Genomic DNA, 11,287 nt, shown 5'->3' on the forward strand with positions numbered 1-11,287 from the left:
TCAGTGAGCTTGTGGAGAAGGGAAACAGGGCGGACAGTTCCAAACTTCTCCTCGATCTGGTTATGGAGAAAGGATCTCAGGCTCGAAGGGTGATGTGGGAATCCTTTGTGAAAATGCATCACAGCTTACGGAAATTGGGCACAATACTGAGAGAAATGGAGGAACTCGGTATGGTAAAATCACACTGAATTCAGTTTCAGACCCAAACACTGTAAACTTTGCTGTAATATTACACAGACCTGATTTCATGGAAGTGAATTCCTTTCCATAGGTCCTGATCCAATTAATTATATGAAAGTTCAGCAAGAATTATCGGAAATCCCCAGCCACCTGAAAGGTAAGGGAGGAAATGGAGATTTCAGACAACTCATTTTACTTGTCAGAATCTGGGTGTTTGAAAACGCATCTTTGCCGAGAGGTTTTCAGAATTTGAGATACAGAAGTTGAAAGGGTCTAGGAGCAGGAATAAAACTTGTTTGGAACTCATCAATTCTGGAGAATTCAGCATCGATGTAAGATTCAATCCATGTGACTTCTGACATTTGTTGTAATTATAGGGATATAGGGAAACCCTGTACACACCCGGCAGGATCCGGATCCACTGTGAAACTCTGTACACAGCCGGCAGGATCCTGATACACTGTGAGCCCTGTACACACCTGGCAGGATCCTGATACACTGTCAAACCCTGTACACACCTGGCAGGATCCTGATACACTGTCAAACCCTGTACACACCTGGCAGGATCCTGATACACTGTCAAACCCTGTACACACCTGGCAGGATCCTGATACACTGTCAAACCCTGTACACACCTGGCAGGATCCTGATACACTGTCAAACCCTGTACACACCTGGCAGGATCCTGATACACTGTCAAACCCTGTACACACCCGGCAGGATCCTGATACACTGTCAAACCCTGTACACACCTGGCAGGATCCTGATACACTGTGAAACCCTGTACACCCCAGGCAGGATCCTGATACGCTGTCAAACCCTGTACACACCTGGCAGGATCCTGATACACTGTCAAACCCTGTACACACCTGGCAGGATCCTGATACACTGTCAAACCCTGTACACACCTGGCTGGATCCTGATACACTGTGAAACCCTGTACACACCTGGCAGGATCCTGATACACCGTGAAACCCCGTACACACCCGGCAGGATCCTGATACACTGTGAAACCCGGTACACACCTGGCAGGATGATGATACACTGAAACCCTGTACACACCCGGCAGGTTCCTGATACACTGTGAACCCTGTACACACCTGGCAGGATCCTGATACACTGTCAAACCCTGTACACACCTGGCAGGATCCTGATACACTGTGAAACCCCGTACACACCTGGCAGGATCCTGATACACTGTCAAACCCTGTACACACCCGGCAGGATCCTGATACACTGTCAAACCCTGTACACACCTGGCAGGATCCTGATACACTGTGAAACCCTGTACACCCCAGGCAGGATCCTGATACGCTGTCAAACCCTGTACACACCTGGCAGGATCCTGATACACTGTCAAACCCTGTACACACCTGGCAGGATCCTGATACACTGTCAAACCCTGTACACACCTGGCTGCATCCTGATACACTGTGAAACCCTGTACACACCTGGCAGGATCCTGATACACCGTGAAACCCCGTACACACCCGGCAGGATCCTGATACACTGTGAAACCCGGTACACACCTGTCAGGATGATGATACACTGAAACCCTGTACACACCCGGCAGGTTCCTGATACACTGTGAACCCTGTACACACCTGGCAGGATCCTGATACACTGTCAAACCCTGTACACACCTGGCAGGATCCTGATACACTGTGAAACCCCGTACACACCTGGCAGGATCCTGATACACTGTGAAACCCCGTACACACCTGGCAGGATCCTGATACACTGTGAAACCCCGTACACACCTGGCAGGATCCTGATACACTGTGAAACCCCGTACACACCTGGCAGGATCCTGATACGCTGTGAAACCCCGTACACACCTGGCAGGATCCTGATACACTGTGAAACCTCGTACACACCCGGCAGGATTCGGATCCACTGTGAAACCCTGTACACACCCGGCAGGATCCTGATACACTGTCAAACCCTGTACACATCTGGCAGGATCCTGATACACTGTGAAACCCCATACACACCTGGCAGGATCCTGATACACTGTGAAACCCTGTACACACCCGGCAGGATCCGGATCCACTGTGAAACTCTGTACACACCCGGCAGGATCCTGATACGCTGTCAAACCCTGTACACACCTGGCAGGATCCTGATACACTGTGAAACCCCGTACACACCTGGCAGGATCATGATACACTGTGAAACCCCGTACACACCCGGCAGGATCCTGATACACTGTGAAACCCCGTACACACCTGGCAGGATCCTGATACACTGTGAAACCCTGTACACACCTGCCAGAATCCTGATACACTGTGAAACCCTGTACACACCTGGCAGGATCATGATACACTGTGAAACCCCGTACACACCCGGCAGGATCCTGATACACTGTGAAACCCCGTACACACCTGGCAGGATCATGATACACTGTGAAACCCCGTACACACCTGACAGGATCCTGATACACTGTGAAACCCCGTACACACCCGGCAGGATCCTGATACACTGTGAAACCCTGTACACACCTGGCAGGATCCTGATACACCGTGAAACCCCGTACACACCCGGCAGGATCCTGATACACTGTGAAACCCGGTACACACCTGGCAGGATCATGATACACTGAAACTCTGTACACACCTGGCAGGATCCTGATACACTGTGAAACACTGTACCCACCTGACAGGGTCCTGATACACTGTGAAACACTGTACCCACCTGACAGGATCCTGATACACTGTGAAACCCCGTACACACCTGGCAGGATCCTGATACACTGTGAAACACTGTACCCACCTGACAGGATCCTGATACACTGTGAAACCCCGCACACACCTGACAGGATCCTGATACACTGTGAAACCCCGTACACACCTGACAGGATCCTGATACACTGTGAAACCCCGTACACACCCGGCAGGATCCTGATACACTATGAAACCCTGTACACACCTGGCAGGATCCTGATACACCGTGAAACCCCGTACACACCCGGCAGGATCCGGATCCACTGTGAAACTCTGTACACACCCGGCAGGATCCTGATACACTGTCAAACCCTGTACACACCTGGCAGGATCCTGATACACTGTGAAACCCCGTACACACCTGGCAGGATCATGATACACTGTGAAACCCCGTACACACCCGGCAGGATCCTGATACACTGTGAAACCCCGTACACACCTGGCAGGATCCTGATACACTGTGAAACCCTGTACACACCTGCCAGGATCCTGATACACTGTGAAACCCTGTACACACCTGGCAGGATCATGATACACTGTGAAACCCCGTACACACCCGGCAGGATCCTGATACACTGTGAAACCCCGTACACACCTGACAGGATCCTGATACACTGTGAAACCCCGTACACACCTGACAGGATCCTGATACACTGTGAAACCCCGTACACACCTGACAGGATCCTGATACACTGTCAAACCCCGTACACACCCGGCAGGATCCTGATACACTGTGAAACCCTGTACACACCTGGCAGGATCCTGATACACCGTGAAACCCCGTACACACCCGGCAGGATCCTGATACACTGTGAAACCCGGTACACACCTGGCAGGATCATGATACACTGAAACTCTGTACACACCTGGCAGGATCCTGATACACTGTGAAACACTGTACCCACCGGACAGGGTCCTGATACACTGTGAAACACTGTACCCACCTGACAGGATCCTGATACACTGTGAAACCCCGTACACACCTGGCAGGATCCTGATACACTGTGAAACACTGTACCCACCTGACAGGATCCTGATACACTGTGAAACCCCGTACACACCTGGCAGGATCCTGATACACTGTGAAACCCTGTACACACCTGGCAGGATCCTGATACACTGTGAAACCCTGTACACACCTGGCAGGATCCTGATACACTGTGAAACCCTGTACACACCTGGCAGGATCCTGATACACTGTGAAACCCTGTACACACCTGGCAGGATCCTGATACACTGTGAAACCCTGTACACACCTGGCTGGATCCTGATACACTGTGAAACTCTGTACACACCTGGCAGGATCCTGATACACTGAGAAACGTTGTACACACCTGACAGGATCCTGATACACTGTGAACCCTGTACACACCTGACAGGATCCTGATACACTGTGAACCCTGTACACACCTGACAGGATCCTGATACACTGTGAAACCTGTACACACCTGGCAGAATCCTGATACACAGCCTGGCTGGATCCTGAAGTGCTGTGCGCACTCTCAGGATGCCGAGATGGAGGTGCATTTCCATACGGACGCATGAAGCATACAATTTTCTCCCTCCGACTGCGCACAACATCACAAATAAAAATAGTAAAAACCTGCTATGATAATATTCAGCCGCTGAGCAATCTGTGCCCCAACTCAAAACAATATCCAGAACTCAGCTGGGGAAACATCGCTGAAGGATTCAAACATTGAACGACTGGAATCTCCATTGTTGTGCAATCAGGATCACGTGGGGATTTGTACTGTCTACAATACACAGCAGCTTGGGTAGTATTCACAATTAGAGAGAAAATATTACCGGAATAGAGATCTGTATTCAGTAAATATAGAATCAAGTGAGGATATGAACATTTTCTTAGCTTTTGTTCACTTTCAAATGAGATTTCCATTAACTTTTTAATGAATTAAATCTGTTTCCAGTATAGTGGTCTTGAGAATTTACTTATTAACGCAAATAACAATAAAACACATTTTCTCTCTGTTCTGATTGAAGATCTCCAACAGAAACACAAGGAGACTCTCCGGGTACAAACTGAAACACTGAGAGTGAACACTATCCTCATAAAGGAGAAGGTTAAGATTTTCCAGCTGGTTGATCGATACGCTGAGCTAACGGTTATTTCCAATGTTCGAGATCGGACACTTGTCGAACATGAACTGCTGGCAAGAGGCCGAGACCATGAAGAATGGAGAGAGAAACATCTCCGGAGAGAACTGGAAAAAATCCGAACTGATCAATTGTTCCAGAGGAGCAGTTTCCTGCAGAAAATGAGGAGATTATTCCACCTATCCAAATCTGGGAATTCAGCAGCAGTGAGCGGAGTCCCGGGAATCGGAAAAACAACAATGGTACAAAAGATTGTTTATGACTGGGCCACTGGGAAAATATACCCACACTTTCAATTTGTCTTCAGTTTTAAATTCCGGGATTTGAACACTATTAACTGTAGAATAAACCTGAGGAATCTGATATTGGATCAGTATCCTTACTTTGGGAATATCCTGGGAGAGCTCTGGAAGAACCCAGAGGGATTGCTGTTTATATTCGATGGTTTGGATGAATTCAAGGACAGGATTGATTTTGCCGACAATCGGAGAAATACAGAACCTCAGTCCATGTGCACAGATCCTGAATGCTGGTGTGGAGTGTCTGACATTGTGTACAGTTTAATACAGCACAAGCTGCTCCCAGGATGTTCAGTGCTAGTGACCAGCCGCCCCACTGCATTACATTTATTAGAAAAGGCTAAGATCGCTGTCTGGGCTGAAATCCTGGGATTTGTTGGTGATGAACGGAAGGAATATTTCAACAAGTTTTTTGAAGATCAGACGGTGGCAGCAGCTGTTTTCAAACACGTGGAGGAGAACGAGATCCTGTACACCATGTGTTACAACCCTTCCTACTGCTGGATCCTCGCTCTGTCACTGGGTCCCTTCTTTACACAAAGAGACAGGAAACAGCAGCAAGTTCCCAAGACCATCACCCAACTATATTCCTACTATATTTACAACATTCTGAAAAACCATGGCCGAGAGATTGAAACCCCCCGTGATGTGTTACTGAAGCTTGGTGAGATGGCCTACACAGGAGTCTCCCAGAAGAAGATTGTGTTTAGAAATGAAGATTTGATTGAGTACAATCTACAACCTTCCCAGTTCCTGTCTGGGTTCCTGATGGAACTTTTGGAGAGAGATGATTCTGCCCAGAGTGTGGTTTATACATTCCCACACCTCACCATCCAAGAGTTTGTATCTGCACTTTCACAATTCCTGACTCCAGATCCCGGGGAGATCGGGAAACTCCTCAGTGAAGCTCACAGCGAGGAAGATGGGCGATTTGAGATATTTCTCCGTTTTGTTGCTGGTCTCTCCTCCCCACAGTCAGCTCGACCCCTGGAGGAGTTTCTGGGTAAATTTCTTCATCAAACAACCTGCCGAGTGATTGACTGGGTGAAGGAGAAGGTTGAAGGGCAGATTGGAAACACAGAGACTGAAACTGGGAAAAGGATCCTCCTGAACACATTCCACTACCTGTTTGAGTCTCAGAATAAAGCACTGGCTCAGAACACAGTGGGATCTGTGGAAACACTTTCATTTAGTGGATTGGGACTGACCCCGATTGATTGTGCAGCCCTGTCTCATGTCATTGGACTCTGTGATACAATAAAACACCTCGATCTACAGCAATGCCACATTCAGTGTGAAGGGATCCAGCGGCTGGGACCCGTTCTGCACAAGTGTCAGGAGTTGAGGTAACTGTTTGTTTGGTCTCATAGCGGATATTTTCATTGTTGAGAAATCATTTCCTTTGTTCTAATAAAACAGAGACATGTTCATTCGAGGAAGTCAAGAGAGAAACAATGTCCAGTGGTCACAGAGAAAGTGTGGGAGAATGGTGCAGAGTAATAATGTTCATTTCAGAGCAGTTGCAGACATGATGGGCCGATTGGCCTCATTCTGAACCTGTAATAAATCGATGATTCTCTGATAAAACTACATCATTTCAAGAATGCAGATTCTCGTGGGTGAATAGCCATGGGCAGTAAATGTTGGCAACACCAGCGATGATCACATTCCTTGGGTGAATGAAAGCGTTATTGGGATACATTTTAAATAATTAGAGGTGTAGAGGCCTCCCTACAAAATTTAAAAATAAATATTTCACTCTCCCAACAAAAACCATCTGATTCTGTATGATGCTAGAAAAATAATTGTTTCTGTGTTCAGTACAGATTACAGTTTGTAGCTAATTATTATCAGGATTATTTTCCTGTACTCTGCCTCTCTTATGTATTATAGTTGGTGTGTGTTATATCGGACAGTGTCCCTTTATAATTCATGTGATCACCGGTGACATCAGTCAGGGTTGAAGTGGAAGTTCAGTCTTGTATTAACCTTTACAGTGGGCAGTTATGGAAATAAACCTCCCTGTTCGGTTACAGCAGCCCACCAGTTTTCTCTTTCACTGCAGCCTCATAAAACCTGAACCACTCACTGTGTTTAAAAATAGTTTTTTTCACACTGTATTTGTATCTTTTGCAAATCAATTTAAATCATGTTGTTGATCCTTGTCCAAACAGCAAATGTTGATTTGCTACCTGCTCTGTCCAGCACCATCACTATTTTGAACATTTCAAATCTCCTCTTAGCATTCTTCCTTCCGAGGAGAACAACCTCTCCAATCAATCCTCGTGACTTAAGTTTCACATCCTTGTAGCCAATCTTGTAAACATCTTCAGCACTCTCTCCAATGTGTTCTAAGCCTTCCTAAAGTATGACACGGTGCAGTGAGATCTTTTTTCAGATTTGGCACAGCCTCCTTGCATGTGTATTCTATGCCCCTATTGACAATGTTATGATCCCAGCTGATGTCTGGACAGTCAGGTCTAAGAGCAGAACACCGGCTTAGTAAATCGTGACTTTTATTTATTGTTTAGAAATGTAGATGAAGAGAATAACAAAGTAGTCGATTAACTTTTAACAAAAGCCTAAAACCTTTGTAAAGTAAAAAACTACAATGCCCCACTACTTCACCCATCTAACTTCACAGGTGTCTGCAGATCTATAAGGATGACACGAGTTACAGAATAGATCTTATGCTTTAATGTTCTCAGTAAGTACACAGTCAGTGTAAACCAACAAGCCACCCGTGGTCAGCTGCCCCATCTCTGAAACCAAGTGACAGATGCCGCCCAAAGTAACTGCAGTGGATTCTTCTTCAAATCCCCCCAAATGTTTGTAACAATGTGAGAAAACTCATCTCACTGGGATTCTTCCTTCTGCTCCAGAAACTCCACTCTAGGGAAAAAAAACAGCCTTTGGAATCTTCTCCCAAACAACACTTCCTCTCAGATGCCTTCACCAAGGATCCCCCTCCAATATTTCAATGTTTCCTTTCAGTATTCCTCCATACTCAGCCAGGCCAGCAGTACACAGCTCCTCTTGGCTGTATGAAGGTGTCACCAACTTTAGGATTATATCAGATGTCTGGATTCTCGTGAGCAAACTTTACCATGTCCACATTTAGCAGCTCTGTCTGTAACTGGGAGCCTCTCTCTGCTCCTCTCATTAACTTTGGGAGCAGTAGCTTGTTCAGATTCAGGTTTTATTGTCACTTTGACTTCTATCTTCCTGACACTCCTCTTTTCCTTCTTGGTTTCTGATGGTGATTTAAATTTTGGGTTCTGCTTTCTGAATCCCTGCATTGCCCTGCCTCTCCTGGCAGCCTCTGTAAACACCGTCTTGCTTCTTGGGTTAACTGGTTACAACTGAAACTCAGTGTTTCTATCATTCACTGTGGGTCTCTGAATATAAACAACCTTTTTTTTAACCTCTATAACTCTTACAATATTGTAACCCTTAAATTAAAGTGCAGGGACAGTTTAAAGTGAAACCAGGCAGGCAGCTTTGTTTAACATGAACTGAAATTAAAGTTTTGGCCCTTTCTGAGCTCACAATCCCTGAGTTTAAGTTTAATTTGTGTTTCTGTTCTTATTATCTGATACCCACAAACATAAACTATTTCATAACAGTAAATCCCAAGATTCTGTATTCTTTATTAACTGCTACCGACACTTACCCTGCTAACGGCAATGATCGATGTACATATCCGTCCAGTCCCTCTGATCCTGCAATCTGTTAACAATTCTACCGATTATTTTATATTGCTTCCTCATGTACATGTTTCCTGAAAGTCTCACCTCACCCGTCTCTGCATTGAACTTAATCTGCCACCGATCTGTACACTCCACCATGGTCTGTTTTTCAGTCCCAAGCTCCCCTCCTCACAGTTTCCGATGCTGCAAAGATTTCTGTGATCAACAAATTTTGAAATTTTCCTCAAGACTGTAAACACCGAGATGATTCATATATATCAGGGAAAAGCAGGAATCCCAATACTGACCGCTAGGGTTCTCCACTACAGACATCCTCCAGCCTGGAAAATATCCATTACTCTTTATTCACCCAATTTTGTATCCACATTAATACTTTCCCATTTATTTAATGAGCTTATGTCACAAGTCTGTTGTGTCACTGCGTCAGATGATTTTTGAATATCCGTGTTCACCACATCAACAGCAGAACCATCATTGACCCTTTCTGTTGCTTCCTCCAATTCACAGCAATATAAAGCCAGTGGCAAACAGCATGTTTTGTTTACCAACCAATGGATTTAGTTTTCCTCTGTGTCACCATTAGATTCACCATTTCCCTTTTGAACTCAGTGTGGGCCGCCTCAGAGTAGTTAAATGATTAACTGACCCTCCGACAATCAGCTAAGTTTAACAGCACTGCTCTAGGCTGGAGCCACAGACTTGACTACATTAGATAGACCCACTCTTTTAGGTTGTGGTTACTGGCTCCTGGCCCTCCCTTCATCCACTCCAACAAACTGAGATAGATGATACAATGTCAATAGTTAAGAGGCACTAAGAGGGATCCACTCTCACACCTTTACCATTTAACTCTCCGTAAAATCTACAATTCTCATAAAATCCTGGATTTCTGTAACAGCAGAAATGATTGGAATTTCCGGAAACGTAGCAGGGTCAGTGAGATTCAGGAGGGTAATTCTGATGATCAGGAAATGAGACCAGAATGTGGGACATGTTTAAAATTACTTTCTTGTTCACAGGATATGGGCATCTCCTCCCCCAGGGGCCATTAGCAGTGGGAAATAAATGCTGGTCTAGCCATCGGCACCCATATCTCATGGACAATTAAACAAAATATATATTTTGAGAGATGTAGAAGTGGTTTCCCCCAATAGGCAAACCAGTGAGAGTGAATTGTTCATCATTTTTCAATGCTGACTGCTGCCTTTTCCATTCAACAGAAAGGGTTTGATATTATTTATTATTGTCACATTTATTAGTGCCCAAGCTTACCGTACAAAGAGAAGGAAAGGAAAGAGTCCAGAATGTAGTGTTACAGTCACAGCTAGGGTGTAGAGAAAGATCGACTTGGGTGAGGTATCGTAACTTAAATCAGTTCACCATTGGTGCTAAGTTTCTGACACAAAAATAGATCCAACTATTTCTCCTGCTGAACATTAATCTGAATTTAATGTGTTTCTCACTTTCTCCATTTAGTCTGGCTGAAAATAAAGTGAAAGATTCAAGAGTGAAACTATTGTCTGCGGCTCTGAGGAATCCAGAATGTAAAATACAGAAACTGCAGTAAGTATCAGACTGTGTGAGATTGTGTTAATAATCAGTGGATGTCTAACACTGTAAATTGTTATCTGTGTCAGTAATAGTGTCATTAATAACCATTCCACATCATTCCTGTCAGTATTCGTGTTAAACACCACAGATTCACTCTGATTCCTGAAATCTTTCTCTCTCTGATCTCCAGTTTGGAGAGTAACAGCCTCAGATATTCTCACCTCTGCTCTCAGTACAAACCAGTCAGTGATGTGTCTGAACCTGAGTTACAATAAACTGTGAGATTCAGGAGTGAAAGATTTAACTAATCATTTATAATTATTCTCAAAACCATCCATGAGAATAAAAAAGATGGACAAAACAATTAAATGTTTATAGAATTACCAGATATGGCTGATCACATGTTTAATTTAGTTTAATTTGTCATTCAGATTATAGATGTTTCTGTCTGTCAGCTTCTCAGTTTAATTAAACATAGAAAACTGCTGTATATCGGTAAGGCAGATTACAAACTACATGGAATTCTGATGAGTTTTATCCCGAGGGATCCACTCTCAAATTTATATTAAACGGAGCTTAAGGAGCATCTTAAAAGAGAATGCAGAGATGGAGGTGGGGAGGGTTATGAAGAGAATTTCAGAGCTTACAGCCCAGCAGTTCAAGGCACAGCTCAGCTGGCAATGGCAATAATCCCAGTGCAGAATAG

At 44.9% G+C, this 11,287-nt stretch overlaps 1 protein-coding gene across 1 annotated transcript; it reads left to right on the top strand.

The window, feature by feature from the left end:
• The first annotated feature begins 291 nt into the window (after positions 1-291).
• LOC145338785 (NACHT, LRR and PYD domains-containing protein 3-like) lies at positions 292-10,597 on the top strand. Its single transcript, XM_080183178.1, has 3 exons — positions 292-337; positions 4,908-6,666; positions 10,507-10,597. The coding sequence occupies exons 1-3, from the start codon at positions 292-294 to the stop codon at positions 10,595-10,597; spliced, it is 1,896 nt and encodes a 631-aa protein (XP_080039304.1).
• Positions 10,598-11,287: the final 690 nt, after the last annotated feature.

This window comes from Carcharhinus amblyrhynchos, unplaced genomic scaffold (genome assembly GCF_965287045.1).
Source record: "Carcharhinus amblyrhynchos unplaced genomic scaffold, sCarAmb.v2.hapA chromosome_172, whole genome shotgun sequence".
In the NCBI taxonomy this organism is placed as follows: Eukaryota; Metazoa; Chordata; class Chondrichthyes; order Carcharhiniformes; family Carcharhinidae; genus Carcharhinus; species Carcharhinus amblyrhynchos.

Coding starts and splice junctions, on each gene's coding strand:
- LOC145338785 (XM_080183178.1), top strand. CDS start 292: ATGAAAGTTCAGCAAGAATTATCGGAAATCCCCAGCCACCTGAAAG. Junction 338..4,907: donor AATCCCCAGCCACCTGAAAG/GTAAGGGAGGAA, acceptor TTCTGATTGAAG/ATCTCCAACAGAAACACAAG. Junction 6,667..10,506: donor CACAAGTGTCAGGAGTTGAG/GTAACTGTTTGT, acceptor TTCTCCATTTAG/TCTGGCTGAAAATAAAGTGA.